This window comes from Chiloscyllium punctatum, chromosome 10 (genome assembly GCF_047496795.1).
Source record: "Chiloscyllium punctatum isolate Juve2018m chromosome 10, sChiPun1.3, whole genome shotgun sequence".
NCBI classification, from domain to species: domain Eukaryota; kingdom Metazoa; phylum Chordata; class Chondrichthyes; order Orectolobiformes; family Hemiscylliidae; genus Chiloscyllium; species Chiloscyllium punctatum.
This window is the reverse complement of record NC_092748.1, coordinates 7,922,716-7,940,129: the sequence shown is the minus strand read 5'-3', so window position 1 is coordinate 7,940,129 and position 17,414 is coordinate 7,922,716. Positions and strand designations below refer to the sequence as shown.

Here is a 17,414-nt window from a genome sequence, read left to right as displayed (position 1 = left end):
ATGTATTATACAGATTTTAAGTCATGTTGCTGTTTGTTTAGAAGTTATTCAATAATTCATATGTTTTAGTGTACATTGGAAATTTTAAATACATTTTGGAAATTTAGTGCATAAAGTAATTTTACAATGTAGATTGGTAAGGTTTGGTGTGTAAAGTGAAGCTGTTTTAGCACAAGTTGCTGCTTGATTTTATGTAAATTGGAGATATCCAGTGGCATTCTGGAGATGTTTACAATACAATCTGGAATTATTTTCGTGAATATTGGAGTTGCTTTATTTTCAGTTGCTATTTGATCAATACTTATTGAAGCTTCTTTTCGTGCACACTGTACTAAACTTGCTGATTATTTGTCCCAGCTATTATAAATGATTAAGCAGGAAGGTGGGTGGTTCTAGACGGTTAAGATCATCTGTGCAACATTAAGGAATGACATTTTGATATATGGGAGTATTTGGAGACACAATGATAATTTATCAGCAAAAATGTCACTATGCAGAACAAATGGGTAGAAATTTGCACGATAGCGGATCAAGATGGATGATGGCTGCTGATAAAATAATACTTGTACATCTCAATACTACCAAGGGAAGGAAGCTACACTGAAATAATAAATCCAGCAGTACAGCTATTGATTTCTAACTTTTCAATTGTAGCTGATCTCACGATCAGTGTGATCTGTCTTTTGTTATAACTAATTTGTAACAAGCCCTGGAGTATTTAAAAATCTAATTGACTGCACGCACAACACAGCATCTTTTAAATGATTTATCTTACAACCTCACTGGGTATGGGGTTTGTATGCCTTCTGTGTGATGGTTAGATGAACATGGCAGGAGCAGGTTCTATTGACAGTCATAGACAAAGGCAACCTGGGAAAGCTACATTTGTTAGAGATTTAACCCCTGAAGACCATAGTTGGTTAGGAGGCCTCTGTTCGATTCATTGTCTCAAGTTGGCGCATCCAGTCTCACTGACACAAATCATTGGCAACTTGTTCAATTAGGATCACCTTTCCCATTAGCAGCTTGGTTTACAAAGTATCACAAACTAGGCAGAAACACCACTAGCATCTAGTAACATATCTCAATTCATATGTATGAATTTGGAAGATTCAGACAATATGTTTTTGAAGCTACACACTGATTGAGAACCTTCATTTACAATCAACAAGATCACATGGAAGACTGTATGTTTTAGAGGGCACTTACCAACAGTATGGATGAGGAGTTAGCCATTTGGTTCACTCGCCCATCTTCACCATCCTGCATGAAATGATGGTTGCTTGATCCAGAGTTTGATCCTGTTCCTCAGAAATCTCACTTTCCAAACATACTTTATACAATCCCCAAGAGGTACAAATCAGTTATGCAGTTCACTACTGTGGCAAGACAAGGCTGGAGGGGAGTCTTTTGGGGAGAAAAGGGGTTGCTCAATGACAGAGAGATCATTAACACAAGGTGCTAGTGGGGAGAAGAGTTACCGAGGGGCAGTGTGAGAGACCTTGCTTAAAATAAGGAGAGATATAGTTAATAACTCAGGACACTTAGTGTTGGGGGCGGGGGGAAAGAGACAAATGAATTACTGTGGAATAGCGAGGGAGCTAAATTAATGTGAATAAAAATACAAATCGGTATCACAACATTGAGGAGGAGAATTTTCTGAGAAATAGTGAGAGACCTACATTAACGATACAATAATTGAGTGTGTACTGGCTGAATATTTGAGGTCATTTCTGTGTGTAGAAATGGTGGGGGAACCATTACTTGTGGGTCAAGATTCAGTGGAATAATGGTAGATGTGAGAGGCTCTTTGAATATCAAAGTAGACAGTTAACCAGTTGTTGAGGACAGTGCACTGCAGGGCAATGTCCACAGCTCAACACTTCAGCCATTGTGAGGACAGACATACGCACTTCTAGGAAACACTGCACACACTACACATGCATATATGTAAGTACATTATATACTACACATATAACAATATATATGCATGCATACAAGTGCACAACATATTTTTCACATTAGGAAATATATGTACTTATAAGTATGCCATATATATCTCACAGATATAAACCTTAGTTTCTGCCAGGGGATTACATTTTGCGAACAGATTCAATTCACATCTGCACCAACAGACTGACTTTATCCATTAATTGAACAAGTGGGAGTTGTGGGACCAAGTAATATGTCCAATTTATTTAAGGCAGTGCCCCACCCGAGGATAGAGACACTGGCTCAAGTGTTGCTCACTGGAATTTCCACACACAGTCGTTTAATATTTGCAAGCCACATGCTGTTAATGCTTCAATTAAACACTTTGTCTTAAGACACTTTGTTGCAAAATATTGTGGTTTCCATACCACACCAGATTACACTAGAAAAACGTCCATTTTGATTCACTCAGTAAAGAGACAGACTCCAGATGCTCTGTACAATCCTTATAATTGAAGAAAACTCGACTATTTTGCCACAATAAGAGTAATTATTCTTGAATCTTAGCCCAAAGTTGCCCATCACTTGCTGTACTGTATTGACGCTGAATTCAAAAATAGCACCAACAGCCTTTCTTCTTCATAACAACACTGTTACTGGACTGCCTCAATCCAGTGGTTAATTGATGATCGACATCAGAAGACAGAAGACTTGGCTTCTACAGCTTGAAGTAAAGTGTCTCATAAGGCAGTTCATCTGATCATCTTGCAAAGCGCTTAATATAATCCTGCACTTTACTCCGAAAATCCTCCTGCAGGAACAACACAAACAGTCAAACATCAAAGATGTTGCATAACAGACTGGTGCTTATCCTTAATACAAAAGGCTGACTGGAAAAAAGGAGATCACTATAAACTGGGTAATTAGAGGCCCACAGCTAGGTTGCCACTGGAGAGAAACATCTAGACTCAATAACCCTGGCAAAATTAATTAGCATTCAATAAATTATTTGGTAATAAATTAAAATCAGTACAGGTTTCTTAAAAGTAAATTGTGTTTGATTAATTTGATTCAGTTTTGAGGAGGTAACTGAGAAGTTTGACTGAGTCATTGAAAGTCCATATATTTTCTCTGCAAAATCATTTGACAAAGTGTCATGTGATAGACTTGTCAACAAAATCAAAGTATAAGGGACCAAACGGACAGTGAAGATGTGGATACAAAATTTACTAAGGGATAGAAAAGAGAGTGTGGCGATTGGTTATGTTTCAGACTGGAGGGAAGTAGTCTTCCTGAGGGTTTGGTTAAGAACCACTTTTCTTGTGGTGTGTGTAAATGACCTATGCTTAGATGTAATTTTAAAGCTCTCACAATGATATAAACCTTGGAAATATAATAAATCAGGAGGAATATATGAACATATTTCAGAGACTGTGGATAGCTGTATGAAGTGGGCTGAGACATGGCAAACCAAATTTAACAAAATGCAGTAAGGTTGAAGTGATAAATATTTGCCAAGAAGTACAAGGATAGGCAATACAAACTAAATGTTAAACGGGGTGCTGAAACATAGAGTTCAGTAGTTAGTGTACATAAACCTTTACAATGGCAGGACAGATGATAAGCTGTGAGAGGCCATGTGGAATCTTGGTTTTAGGAATAGACAAAAGAGTGAGAAAGCAAGGAAATTTTGCCAAGCTTTCTCAGAAGGCTGGTTTGGTTTCCGCTGCAGCATTGTACCCAATTTTGGGCATGATATTTTAGGAAGCATGTCGAGGTTTGGGTGAGGGGACGGAGGACATTTACCAGACTATGGTAGCAGTTACGTGGAGATACCAGGGAAGCTGGGATTGTGTTCTTCTGTACAGGAAAGACTGATCAATTTGTTACAGGCATTCGAAATCACGAACTTTTCTGATAGCACACACAAGTGAAAGCCACGAGCTAGCACTTATTGGTTAAAAGTTGTACATGTGCAGTGGGCTGAATGGTCACTTTCTATGCTGGATCATTATAAGATTCTATGATCCCAGTAACACTGCACACAGCAATTTTCACCTTAAGAAAACAAGAGACCTTTTTCCAGAACCAAATAGATTACTCCACATATACCACTACACACTGATGACACCCCCCACCCCCACCCCCCCCCCCCCCCTTCACTTATATAACACTGCATAACCACACTTGTGCCTTCCCCCTCCCCCCAACAGAAGGAGTTTACAGTTTGCCGTCTTTGGTGGTGTTCTCTTAGTACACAAACTGACCCACCTTGTCACGCAGATGTTGCTCTGCAGCTTCAATATTCAAGGGATCATCAAAATTCAAGAGATCCTATGACAGAGAGAAAAAAAAAAGAGAAATGTTGAAAGCTAGCAGAATTTTAAGGCCATTCATCTGACCAAAACGAAGTGTACATTGGGCTATGTTCCAATAGTAGGGAATTCATGTCAGAAAGTGAAGAAATGCTGAACCACGCAGAGCAGGAGGCTGGTTCGTTCTGACGCTCTGCTCTACTAAATTAGCTGCTCTCAGCTGGGATCCAAACAGACATCATAATTCGATCTAACACCAGTTATCAAGAAATACTTGCCCATTGACGTTAAGGTGGAATCAAATTCAGATATGATGTGATGTTGCCACTAATCCAATCCATACTCATTCACTGGATTTGTACACCTAGAATTACTATGGGTTTGATGGTACCTGCGGAACCACATCCTAGCAATGTATCCCTCCAAACCTGATACAATTCTAGAATGTAAACTACTGCTAATAATGATTATTTTTGGTATTACTTGCTGTAATTCCCTGGAACTCCTCTATTAAATTACAACCTGGAACTCACTCATGGTGTCTGTTATGCCACACAGGAATGTCACATGAATTACATTCTTAATGGTTTTAGGAGGGGCATTTAGCACCTCTTATTGTTGATTTAATTACAATATTTCATACTAGCTGCCACTTAATGGGTTAACAGTGTTTGAAATAAAAGAGATTACTTTCTGTTCTGCTACCCTTCCATGGACAGCACACATGAATGACCCAAAGCAGAGCAAATCCTTGTTTAAAATTTTGTTTTAACTCAACATAATTTTGGCCTGCTTAGATACTTACAGTGAATAATGAATTCAATCCCCAGACCACATCCTGTGAGGAAAGAATACAGCAGGTTAATTACATCGTGATGTTACAACACAATGTTGGAGTACAGAATAGGAAAGAGTTAATGTACTTCACAGCTAAGCAGGTTTGCAACTATCTGAACATCTTGTTGGCTGTCTCCTTACGCTTTCACCCCTGTATCTCAGGGAAACCTGTTCACAACTGCAAGTACTTCACAGAGATGTGTCCACCATCATGAATGCACTCTGCCAGCATGAAAATGAAAGTCACCTTGGTCCCAGGGGTCACTAGACCATGTGGGGAGGGGAGGGGGGGCTGGGGTCAGAGAGAGAGGAAAAGAGAGAGAGAGAGAGAGACACACACACACAGACAGACAGAGCAACAGAGAGAGAGCGCGTGAGAGAGAGGGGGAGAGGGGGAGAGAGAGAGCACAAGAGAGAGACTGATACGGCTGATGCTGAGTTGAACCTGAATGGTGCTAAATACCCTGTCAATACAGAGACCATTTCAGGCTGCGACTTGTACATTGCTAAACAAAGTGTAAGCATGTGGGACAAGGGAACTAATTTTAATTGAGAAAAACCAATAACACAAGTCAGGATCAAATTACAGAGATCTTCAAACTAGCAATTCCATTTCTTTGCAATGCCTTCTAACTCTACAATTTTCTGAATCTTTCTCTTTCTCCAACCCTGGCCTCTTGTACATCCTTCCATCATTTTGCCCAATCAATGGCAACAGTGCCTTCAGCTGCGTACACTTCCGCTTCTCAGAGTTCTTTCCCACCTTCCAATGCTCCTCTGTCTTCTTGAAACTAATCTCTGACCACCTCTCCTGATAAGTACAACGTTGACTTGGGGGTCCAGATTTGTCTGATTATGCCCTTAGAAAAATTTGCAAGATGCTTCCTATGTTAATGGTACCCTGTGGATAGAAACCATTGCTGCTGCCAACAGCTAACTCTTTTTTTAATAATCTAGAGTTTTGTTCCCCACTGTACATCACTTTTGCCACCATGGCCAGGGCTGCTGGTACTCAGGGCTAAGAGGGGACAAAGAAAAACCCCAAATTTTTGTTCAAAAATTTGATGTATTCTCAACTGAGGTTAGTGGTGCTTTGGATTTGCATCATCTTCCACTCTTTATCTTGGACACAATGATTAACTAATTCAATGTGAAATGGGCAAACCTGGATGTTTAGCTCAGGACTGGATGACAGGGTCTCAGTGACTCATAACACTATTGCTCCTGTTTTAAAGCATTGGATTATGGAGAAGACTGAACATTTCCAATTTTTTTATCACACACTGCAAAGTAACTTGCTCAACACAAAGCAGAGCCAGCACTACTCTGAAACCAATTCATCCTTAAATCACTGGAGCCGGGATGCAAAGGAGAATGAGAGAAATGGAATGTGATGGGGCAGGAGAGATGATGGTAAAGATTGTGAGGACGAGCAAGAGGAGGAGGTGAGACAGAGTGTAAGAGATGGAAAGCAAAGGAGCAGGAGGATGAAGGAAAGGGTGACAAAGGGCAACATGAGAATCGGATATATATGCACAGACTGCTGAAGTTCAGGTATGACATGCAAAGTGATGGTATGAGAAAGTTGATGGCTTGAAAAGTATGGTCATGTTCACTCATTTGAGCAGCAGGACAAACAGTTCTTGTTTCTCAGGCTTGGATCACTCTAAAACTTGGTTCCTCAGTTCACTGGAGGTCCAGCACTTCAAACTGACTTTCAAACCAAGGGAGCATAAGCCAAAAGCAGTCCTAGCACGTTAGCTGACTTCACCGATAATCGAAGGCTTAATAGCTTGCACATAATAACTTGCACTGATATGGCAAAATGCCCAAGAACTTCACCGCAGTATTTAATCAAACAAAGTGTGACACTGAGCCAAAAATGAGATATTACAGCATCAGTCAAGAAAGTCAGTCCTGAGGAGCATCTTAAAAGGAGAGTCGTAGTAGTTCGGTGAGGAAATTCCAGAGTTTTGGGCCTGATGGCTGAATGGTGGAGGGATGAGAATTGAGCATGCTGAAGAAGAACTGGAGAGCACAGATGTCTTGCAGGGTTGTGGGACCATAAAAATATTTTGAAACAAGGTGAGATTTTTAATATAGAGGCACTGCTTATTCAGGAGACAATCATGGAGCACAGTCCTGACGGGTAAATAGGACTTGCTGTCTCACAGGTAACTTGCTGTGACACAGGTATTTTGGATTACATCAGAGGAAGATACAGGGGCGTAGGAGACAAGTTAAATGTGCATGGGAGTAGTCAAATCTAGAGGTAACAAGGGTAGCAGGAGCACTTCAGCAGCAGATGATCTCAAATTAACATATAATTATACACATCTCCTGAACATGATTCAGCCCCAGCCCACAATTCCCTTTGCTATTTTCAGAAAAACTGCAAACACAACTAAAAGCAAACATAAAATGAGTCAATTAGTTTCTGAACAAGCAATGTACACAGGCTTAGGAAGAATACAAAAGATGTACACTGCTATAGGTGGCACAGTGGCACAGTGGTTAGCACTGCTGCCTCACAGCACCAGAGACCCGGTTCAATTTCTGCCTCAGGCGACTGCGTGGAGTTTGCACATTCTCCCCTTGTCTGCGTGGGTTTCCTCCGGGTGCTCCGGTTTCCTCCCACAGTCCAAAAATGTGCAGGTTAGGTGAATTGGCCATGCTAAATTGCCCACAGTTTTAGGTGCAGGGGTAAATGTAGGGAAATGGGTCTGGGTGGGTGCGCTTTGGTGGGTCGGTATGGACTTGTTGGGCTGAAGGGCCTGTTTCCACACTAAGTAATCTAATCAAATATACATGAATTATTTACCTGATTTATATTTTATACATCTCGTAAGTATCATTTTAAAAACTGTGCACATGATTATCACTGAAGTGCCACCTATACAATGTGAACATGGACAAAGTCCTAGTTTGTGTGGAGTTAACACACCTCTCCCCCGTCAATGAGGAAAAAGCCATTGATTGCAAATGTCATTTGCAAATGTGAATTACATAGATCTGCCCCAGATGGTACTTGTGTTCACATCACCCCAGGTAAACGTGGCCACATGTTCTGGAGATTCTGGTGGAGTCATGGCCAGTTTGTATCCAGTTTGCCCTAAAACAAACCAGAAATATCTGATGGGAGACAGATGGGTGGTTAAAGAGTAGGATAATAAACAAAGGAGTAACCAAAGATGCAGAAGCACAGAATTGTTGTGGTTTCATATGCAAACATGAAAAATGATAATTACAAAGATAATGAAGTACTGTACCAGTTATTATAGTGAGACAGGATGATGCAGCTTTGATAATTGGCCTTAGCCAGCAGAAATATCTTTTCTTTAAGAAAACTGGCTAGAAGTAGAATTGCTCATTAGTTAATAATTACAGACATGGAAATTAATTGCAGTGTTTCGGCTCAATACCTAGGCTGCGATAATAAATAATAAGAGATCACCTGGAGACTTTGGAATAATTTGAAGGGATTGAGTGTGAGATTTCGTGAAGATTGTGACAATGCCAAGAATTTCTACAGAATCTGGGTGAACTGGCAGTGGTAATAAATAAACCTAGGCAGAAGGTATTATGTTACACTTCCTGAAAAAAAACCAGAACAACTGTAGTTTTCTTCTGGAAGCTCACCATTACAGCGACAATGAGGTAGGTACAGTTTATTATTGTTGCTAACCCTACAATGTCCCAAGTGATGTTGTGGCAGCCAGCATGGTGCCCCAGAGAAGGTACAGCTGAGAGGAACCATTGTTAGCAGAATACAGTATCTGCAAGCCCTCCAGAGATTTTAAAACAAATCAAACATTTTCAACTTCTTAAGCAATTAATAATAACCACCTGAAACCTAAGGTGAACGCAAGAAATAAAAAACACATTACGTTTTGAGAAATACTGGACTTCCACAATGGAGATTCCATTGTTATGAAGAGGAGTACAAGATGGTTTGATAAACTAGGGTTATTCAAGGTTTCACCCTTGACTTCTCTTAGCAAAAAAGTGCTTTAGACCTTACCAAGACAGCATTTGGGGTTATGCAAGGTGCTTGCCAAACATTTGCAGCTTGCATCAGCATGGAGCACAGCTTTAATACTGAATGTCAAAATAAATATACTTGAATCTTTATACCAGGTCTTTTCAGGCACACTCGGATGATCTTGACCAAACTAATGTGCAATGCGTGGTATGAAGAAAGTTATTCCTCCACTGTTCAGGGGAGCATCTTAACTCGTCACATTTTAACAGATTCTGCAAAGCAGTCAGTTTTTGGAGACCTGTTGGATTGTCACAAAGAGAGAGTCATTGATGGTACGTTTGCACCATTTATAAACTGAGGGGGCTCAATTCAGCTAATGTGCATTATGTGGTTGATGTAAAGAAGAATTTGGAACTCCAGTGTTGATTTCCAAAAGTTGCCAAGATTGGTCTTTCCTTTGCCAAACATCAATGCACTGAAATGATTAACAACAAAGCAGAAACTGACTGTTGGCCTCACGTACATTGCTCCATTCAGCCAGGAGACAATAAGTTTGAAGACTGGAATAACTGCAACTAGGATACAGTTTAAAATGGAAACTGACATGCCGTATAGCACCCAAAGTGTGCATATATGGATGATGCTTTTCCATATGGGCAGACAGCCTGAGGATTCTACGGTTCAAAAGGAACTCTTTTCAGAGTAGATTTTACACGATGCAACTGTAAAACTGTCTTACTAAATATTTTACAGTTTTTGAAAAAGAAAATCATGTTATTGGAAGTGCTTGCTTTCGTGAGTGTACTGTACCTTTAAGAGTTAAAAGCTAGCAGAACTACCTGACAGCACCAAATAAGATACAATGTAACAGGTGGTCCAGCAAACAGGGTAGTTGGCTGTCTGGAGACAAAACCACATTTGAATTAGGCCAATCAGTTTAAATTATACCCCATAAAACATAAGAAACTCGAATCAAGTTTGAATTGAGTAAATTGACAAGATTAAACGCCAATGACACAATCTGATGCTTTGGGGGTCGAAGACCAGGATAAATTGAACAGTTGCAGAGAACTGCCAAAAGACCAACAGATGCAGACTGCTAGTCAGAACTGTCCGAGAGGTACCTGTTGAAAGGAGGAGTTTGTACAGAGAAACTTAACATTGACCTGGAGAGCAAATCTGCAAAGAGAAGATTCGAAAGCTGGCTGGATTTGAAATCTGAATTTTTCATAAAATCTTAATTGGGGGTTTTATCGGAGTAGTATAATAGAAGGGAAAGTAAAAGATATGTTAGAGGAAGGAGTTGTAAATAGTGATTAGTTAATTATTCTCTGTTATACTTTAAGAAATAAAGTTGCTAATATTTACTCTAAGTAGTCCTTGGCCTCAAACTTTTTACAGATTACTGCATGGGATAAATCTTTTCTGTGTTATTGGCTTAAATTGAGCAGGAGGTTTACCCTGTGATGTAACAGTTGATTTGGGGGGGTGAGGGGTGGGGGGAAAGGCGGTGCGGGGGGCGCGTGGCCAGGATTTCAATGGTTTGGGTCTTGGTTTGTGATTTGAATCGATTTGGGTGGGAAGAAAAATCCCAATAGATTTTAACTTGCAAGTTAGTGTCCTGGATCGTTAAATAAAATGTAGGTGAGACAATTTGTTTAATTTCAGTGACTTGTGGTTGAGTAAAAGCGACAGAAATGGCTCTTAAAATTGCTAAAGACATTCTGGGATTTGAAGATGATTCTCAAATTTGCCAAGCTAGTTTAGAAGGAAAGAAAAAGGCAATATTTTTAGAATTAGAAAAGAAATTAGATTTGGGTTTAACCATGGACAAAAGTAAAGCTGAAATTGTCTGGGAAATACTCAAACACTTATGTCTGTCAGAGGAAACAGACAAGTGCAGTAGAGGCAGAAAAACTTGAATTACAATTGAGGAAAATGGAGTTAGAAGATAAACAGAGAGAGGGAGAGAAAAAATTAAGAGAAAGTGAGAGAGAAGTTTCTCAGCTGAGCAAAGGGAGAGAAGAAAGGAGAGACACAGAGAGAATTTGAATTTTAAGTTGTGACTTAGTCAGCAAAGTCAGGTTAACAGGATCTTGGGTTAATGTCACACTACAGGTGACCCCACTACACACACACACACACACACACTCACTCTCAGCCACACAGGCACCCTCTCACAGACTTATACTCCTTCACACACAAACATATACTCTCTCATACTCATACCCCATCGCGCTCGCGAGCACGCACAAGTTTGTGAGGTCAATTTGTATTTGCAGAATTACATTTTATTTTGCTCAAAAGTCCATGATTTGGAGGTGGTTGCCAATGTCGGACTGGAGTGTACAATGTTAAAAATCACATAGCACCAGGTTATAGTCCCACAGGTTTATTTGGAAGCAGTAGCTTCATCAGGTGGTTTATTTCATAACCACCTGATGAAGGAGCAGCGGTCCAAAAGTTAGTACTTCCATATAAACCTGTTAGACTATAACCTGGTGTTGAGATTTTTAAGCTTAAATCCAAGTAAGATTCTGTAAATCCCTGTTTTAGATTAGAATCATTCTGAACACTGGGGCACAGACAGTCTCACACAGGGCACCTCACACCTTCAGTGCATTATCTGGGTCAACACGGCACCTATTGTTAAGTTCATTTGAGAATGCAACTTTAAAGAAGTTCTGGAATTTACATATAAAAGAACTGAAACCAACAGGCCCATTCTAAAAGATACTGGATTAGTGGTGTTGGAAGAGCACAGCAGTTCAGGCAGCATCCAACGAGCAGCGAAATCGACGTTTCAGGCAAAAGCCCTTCATCAGGAATGACAGGCTTAACAAACAATCCAGGTCTTTTTCAATATATAATTCCCATTACGTCACACTAAAGGTTTTCTATAAATTCTATATCTTACAATCTTATACTCCAAAACCACATGATGAAGGAGCAGCACTCTGAAAGCTAGTGCTTCCAAACAAACCTGTTGGACTATAACCTGCTGTTGTGCGATTTTTAACGTTAAGGATGGAGATTAAAAGAGAAGGCAGTGATATATATAAACATGTCAAAACTCTGCCACATTTTTATGAGAAAGAGGTTGAAGCCTTCTTTAGTTCATTTGAAAAACTGGCTAGGCAGCTGGAGTGGTCTGATCATTATGGGTAATGCTAGTTCAGACTAAACTGGTAGGCAAAGCTTGAGGTATTTGCTGCGGTGTCAGATGAGGGGTCAAGAGATTTTGAGGAGGTTAAACAGGCTATTTTAAGTGCTTAAAACAGTAGTTCAGAAATATGAAGGAACCAGGTCAGAGTTATGTTGAGTTCGAAAGAATTAAACATAGTCATTTTGATAGATGGGTGCATGCTTTAAAAACAGATAAGACCTTTGAGGCTCTACGAGAGATTATTCTGCTTCTGTGGGTAAAGTTTACTCAAGGAACAGGGGAGAAGGGCAAGAATTTATAATTTTGAGAGATACAGGATTTAACCAGTCGCTAATAGTAAGGGATGAGCGAATATACACTCTTTCTGATCTGTTACCAGACAGAGTGGTAACTTGTGGGATAGATGGACAGAAATTTAGCGTTCCCCTATGTAAGATCAGGTTGGAGTGTCAACTTAAGACTGAGGAAATTACAGTGGGAGTGATTGACAGAGTGTCAATTTCAGGAATTCAATTTGTTCTCGGGAATGATTTGGCAGGATCCAAGGTGGGAGTGATACCCCTTGTTGTGGAGGAGCCAAAGGAAGACCAGGGAACAGAGGAGTTAAAACAGAAATATCCTGGTATTTTCCCAGACTGTGTGGTAACCAGATCTCACTATCATAAATCACAGCATGAAGTGAAAAGTAAAGAGAAAGATGAAGGGGTTGAGGTTCAGTTAGCGGATACCCTGTTTGATGTAATGGTGCAGGAAAAACCTGTACAGGCAGAAGGTCAGACAGAAGTGTTTCGTGCTGAAAGGCTCAGGAACTTGCGACAGCAAGACAAGGCGAAATAAAGATATATGTGCGTATTCTGAAAAGGAAGCAGAGAATATTCAGGATGGTCATTATCTGAAAGATAAAATCCTAAAGCAGAAATGGAGACCACAGCAGGTTAGTGCGGAGGAGAAATGGGCCAAAGTACACCAGACTGTCTTGCTGGTAGCATACAGACAGGAGGTGTTATGGGTAGCATATCAAATACCTGTAGGAGGTCACCTAGGGGTACAAAAGACTCAGGCTAAGATACAAAATCATTTTTATTGGCCTGGATTGCACCAGGATGTGGTTAACTTTTGCCAAACACGTCATACATGCCAAATGGTAGGTATGCCACAGGCAGTAATAAAACCTGCACCTTTGTTTCCAATTTGCACTTTTCACGTGGGTTATAATCGATTGTGTAGGTCCCCTCACGAGAACTAAAAGTGGGAACCAATACTTGTTAACCATAATGGATGCGTCCTGCTTCTCAGATGCTGCCTGATCTGCTGTGCTTTTCCAGCAACACACTCTCAACCATAATTGATGTGTCTACCAGATTTCCGGAAGCAATTCCACTATGGAGTATCAAGTCAAAAAAGGGTGGTAGAGGTATGGTATGGGCTACCCAGAGAGATTCAGTCAGACCAAGGGTCAAATTTTACTGCTAGGCTGTTTGAGCAGGTTATGGATAGCTTAGGTATACAGCATTTTAAATCCAGTGCGTATCATCCTGAATCCCAGGGATCTTTAGAAACGTGGCATCAGACCTTGAAGACCATGTTGAGAGCATACCGTCAGAGTTACCTGAATGATTGGGATAAAAGTATCCCATTCATATTATTTGCCATTAGAGATGCTACAAATAAATCTACTCTGTTCACTCACTTTGAGTTAATATTCAGGCATGAAGTCAGAGGTCCTTTGAAATTAATTAAAGAGCTATTGACAGGACCAAAGTCGGAGATCTCACACTTAGATAATAATGTATCAGAGATGAGGGAAAGACTAAACAGAGTAGGTGAGTTAGCTAAACAGCACCTGGAGAGGGCACAGCATAGAATGAAGCAGGTGGCAGATAAAAGCTCTGAGACTCTGACGTTTTCCTGAGGGGGACAACATGTTAGTACTGTTACTGATGATAGGAGATGCCATCAAAGCCAGGTTTAGTGGTCCCTATCAAATTGAGAAAAAGTTGAGTCAGGTGAACTATCCAGTAAAGATGCCAGATAGGGGGGGATAAAGGTATTGGGTATGTCATGTGAATATGCTGAAACCTTACAATACTAGAAAGAAAGAACTGGAGAAACAGGTGCTTTGATTCTTAGGACTCAGCGAATTCTATCGGACGTTTGTTCCAAACTTCAGCAGTGTAGTGGCACTGTTAACCGATGTGGTGAAGAAGGACACAAAGTTTCAGTGGACAGAACAATGCTAGAGGCATTCAACCATTTGAAATCAATATTAACCACCAAACCACTTTTAGCTACACCAAACATTTCAAAACAGCAGGAGGATTTACCCTGTGATGTGACAAAGTTCATCTGCCTTCTATCCATTTAAAGTTGGGTAAAATAGGATGGATACTCCAAACCCACATTCACATGGGAACTGCATTTTTGAATAAATCAGTCTACCTTTCTTGGAAAGATGAAGTCGACACACCTCAGAGGCAGCCAGTGAAACTGCAGAATCACTGACAGAACAAGGAGGCAAATTCATTCAAACTAGGGTTTGATACAAGACAGTTTTAAGGAGTTAGTTTCTATACCTATACCAGAATAGGCAGAGTGGAAATTTGATTTAGAATTTTATAAATTAGGCCATTTGACAAAAGCAACAAATAGAGGTGAAGCTATTGCTGGTCTGACAAGTTACAATGCCTTAATTGCACCACCACAAACTAAATTAAAAACACAAGGAAAAATAAATATGCGGCAAATCCTGGCAATAAAAGTCAGACTCTAATAAACATTATAGATCAATACTCTTAAAGAGAACAGGTAAAAGGCCTGCATCTAAAAAGATTAAACTGACTTTTCTTTTTCACAGTATTGACTGAATTGCTCAGCATTTTCTGTAGTACTTCAAAAGTATGTGGGTAAGAATCTGTTTCAGGTCAGTTGTGAGTCACTATGCTACCCTGCTACTGCCCTGCTATTAGTGGAAGCCTTGTGACTAATTCAATCATGAACATTGAGATTTCTGGTGGGACAGAATTTAGGCACTTTAAGAATAGCACAGAAGACTGCAAAAACATTATTTACTAGTCAGTTTCTTAAAAACTTTGCTGGAAAAGGAGCATGTTGTTGGTGTTTCAAAAATGCTTAATTTTCAAAGCCCCCTTAAAATCATAGAAATTCTAGTGTAGAAGCAGGCCATTCAGCCTATCAAGTCCATACTAACCATCCTAAGAGCATCCTAACCAGACCCACCTCCCCATCCTATCCTTGTAACCTTGTATTTCCCATGGCTAACGCACCTAGCCTCCACATCCCTGGACAGTACGGGCAATTTAGCATGACCGATCCACCTAACCTGCACATCTTTGGATTGTGGGAGAAAACCAGAGCACACAGAGGAAACCCACAGAGACACAGGGAGAATGTGCAAACTCTACACATACAGTTACTTGAGACTGGAACTGAACCAGAGTCCTGGTGTTGTGAGTCACTATGCTACCCTGCTACTGTCCTGCTATTAGTGGAAGCCTTGTGGCTAATTCAATCATGAACATTGAGATTTCTGGTGGGACAGAATTTAGGCACTTTAAGAATGGCACAGAAGACTGCAAACACATTATTTCTGATGGATGCAATTTGCATGTGCAAATTCCTCAATACTTGAATATATTATTTTGCATACTGATATGCAATAGGAACGCCTCTCATGATAATGTTAGTATATATTACTGTCATACCAATAAGCAAATGGAACAAAAAGCTCATGAAAAGGCGGGAGTGATGGGTTCAAGGAGCACTGAGTAGACAGGAGTGCGTGCACTAGTTAGGAGAGGTGAAAGTGACCATGTTTAGGACTAATGAGAGTTGAAAGGATTACTTAAACTGAAAGTTTATGCAAACTTATTAGCTGAAGAGGTGATAAGGATTGTTTCTCAACAAAGACAAACTTTTAAAAGGGATGAACTATTTCCAAATGATCCTATAAATTGCACATGCCAGCATCTGAAACAGAATGTGGTGTTGCTATTCCAAGCACTGGATCACATATCACAGCAGATGTTCCAATCTGTTTGGCCCACTTTGTATGGGTCGTTTGACATGCAATCTAATTGCAGCTCATTATGGCTCTGCTCCATGACAATTTGAAAAAGAAGTGAACAACCAGCCGCCCATGTGCTTTGCATCTGCTATGTGAAATCTTCCAGAACAGCAAAGACTACACTAGTATGCCAGCTCAGTGCAGAGCATAAATGTTAAAAAAAAATGACACAACAAGTTGATATTCGCTACTAAGCAATTTTTCGGACTGCACTGAGTTTACTGATGACAACAGTGGATAAACCATCGGTGTATTCAAGTGGTGTATAATACAGGCACTGTTCCTGTTTATGGAACCTTACTGTGAATCCTCAGTAGGGAAGCTGCCAAAGTGACAAATTGTAGGAGAGGAAGACTCCAAGCAGAATTCCGGAGGTAACGATTCAGGAGCAAGAAAAGCAGCAATTACAAATAGTCAAGCTTCGACGGATAGGTAGGAGTGAAATCAGTGAGGATGACCCCACAGAGTTCAACAATTGACAAGGTACAATTGGAAGAACTTGGTTAGCCGGTCTTCTCAATGGCTGCGAACAGGGCAAGCAGGATCTGAGGTACATTTTACTATCATACAAGTCACAGAGAATGTTATTTGTTGAATCAGACTTATTCAGTGCAGTAGCAGGGTTAGAAATCTGACTATCGGGCAGCAAGAATAAAGCACAGATTTGGAAGGCAATGAATTGTTCAATGGCATGAGAGAAAAGGGAGGCTGGGAATTGGATGACTGTCTTCATGGGCAGATATTTTTAATTAAGGTACAGGCAGAATGTTCAAGAAGGACCCACAAACAATTAGTTTGCAGGCATGGAAGTAAGAGTATAGGTGAGGAACCTATATAGTCAGCAGATTAATGGTGGGTATTGGGTCTCAGATGAGATGAAGGTGGTGTGATTAGAAATATGAGAGAAATCAGAGAAAGACATGATTTGGTGCTAGGTCAGGAAGGGAAGGTTTGAGTTAGCAGGATGGGCATGGTATAGTTGAAAAGATGGTCTCATTCCTTGTGACAAAGATGTCCACTCAGTGCTCTCAGGACAGATTCAGGTTTCATGGGTTATTCACACAGGTAAAAACGCCATTTCACATCACACTACAGAAG

General features: G+C 40.3%; 1 protein-coding gene across 4 annotated transcripts in view; it reads right to left on the bottom strand.

The window, feature by feature from the left end:
- Positions 1-2,168: 2,168 nt before the first annotated feature.
- Positions 2,169-17,414, bottom strand: part of LOC140481858 (NEDD8-conjugating enzyme UBE2F) — a 366,423-nt gene continuing 351,177 nt past the window's right edge. For all 4 annotated transcript variants that reach the window (XM_072578432.1, XM_072578431.1, XM_072578434.1 and 1 more), the window contains 3 exons: positions 5,053-5,085; positions 4,204-4,266; positions 2,169-2,743 (listed from right to left, as the gene is read on the bottom strand). In XM_072578432.1, coding sequence (XP_072434533.1) covers positions 2,693-2,743; positions 4,204-4,266; positions 5,053-5,085 — 147 coding nt within the window. In that variant the 3' untranslated portion in view covers positions 2,169-2,692. The remainder of the gene's footprint in view (positions 2,744-4,203; positions 4,267-5,052; positions 5,086-17,414) is intronic.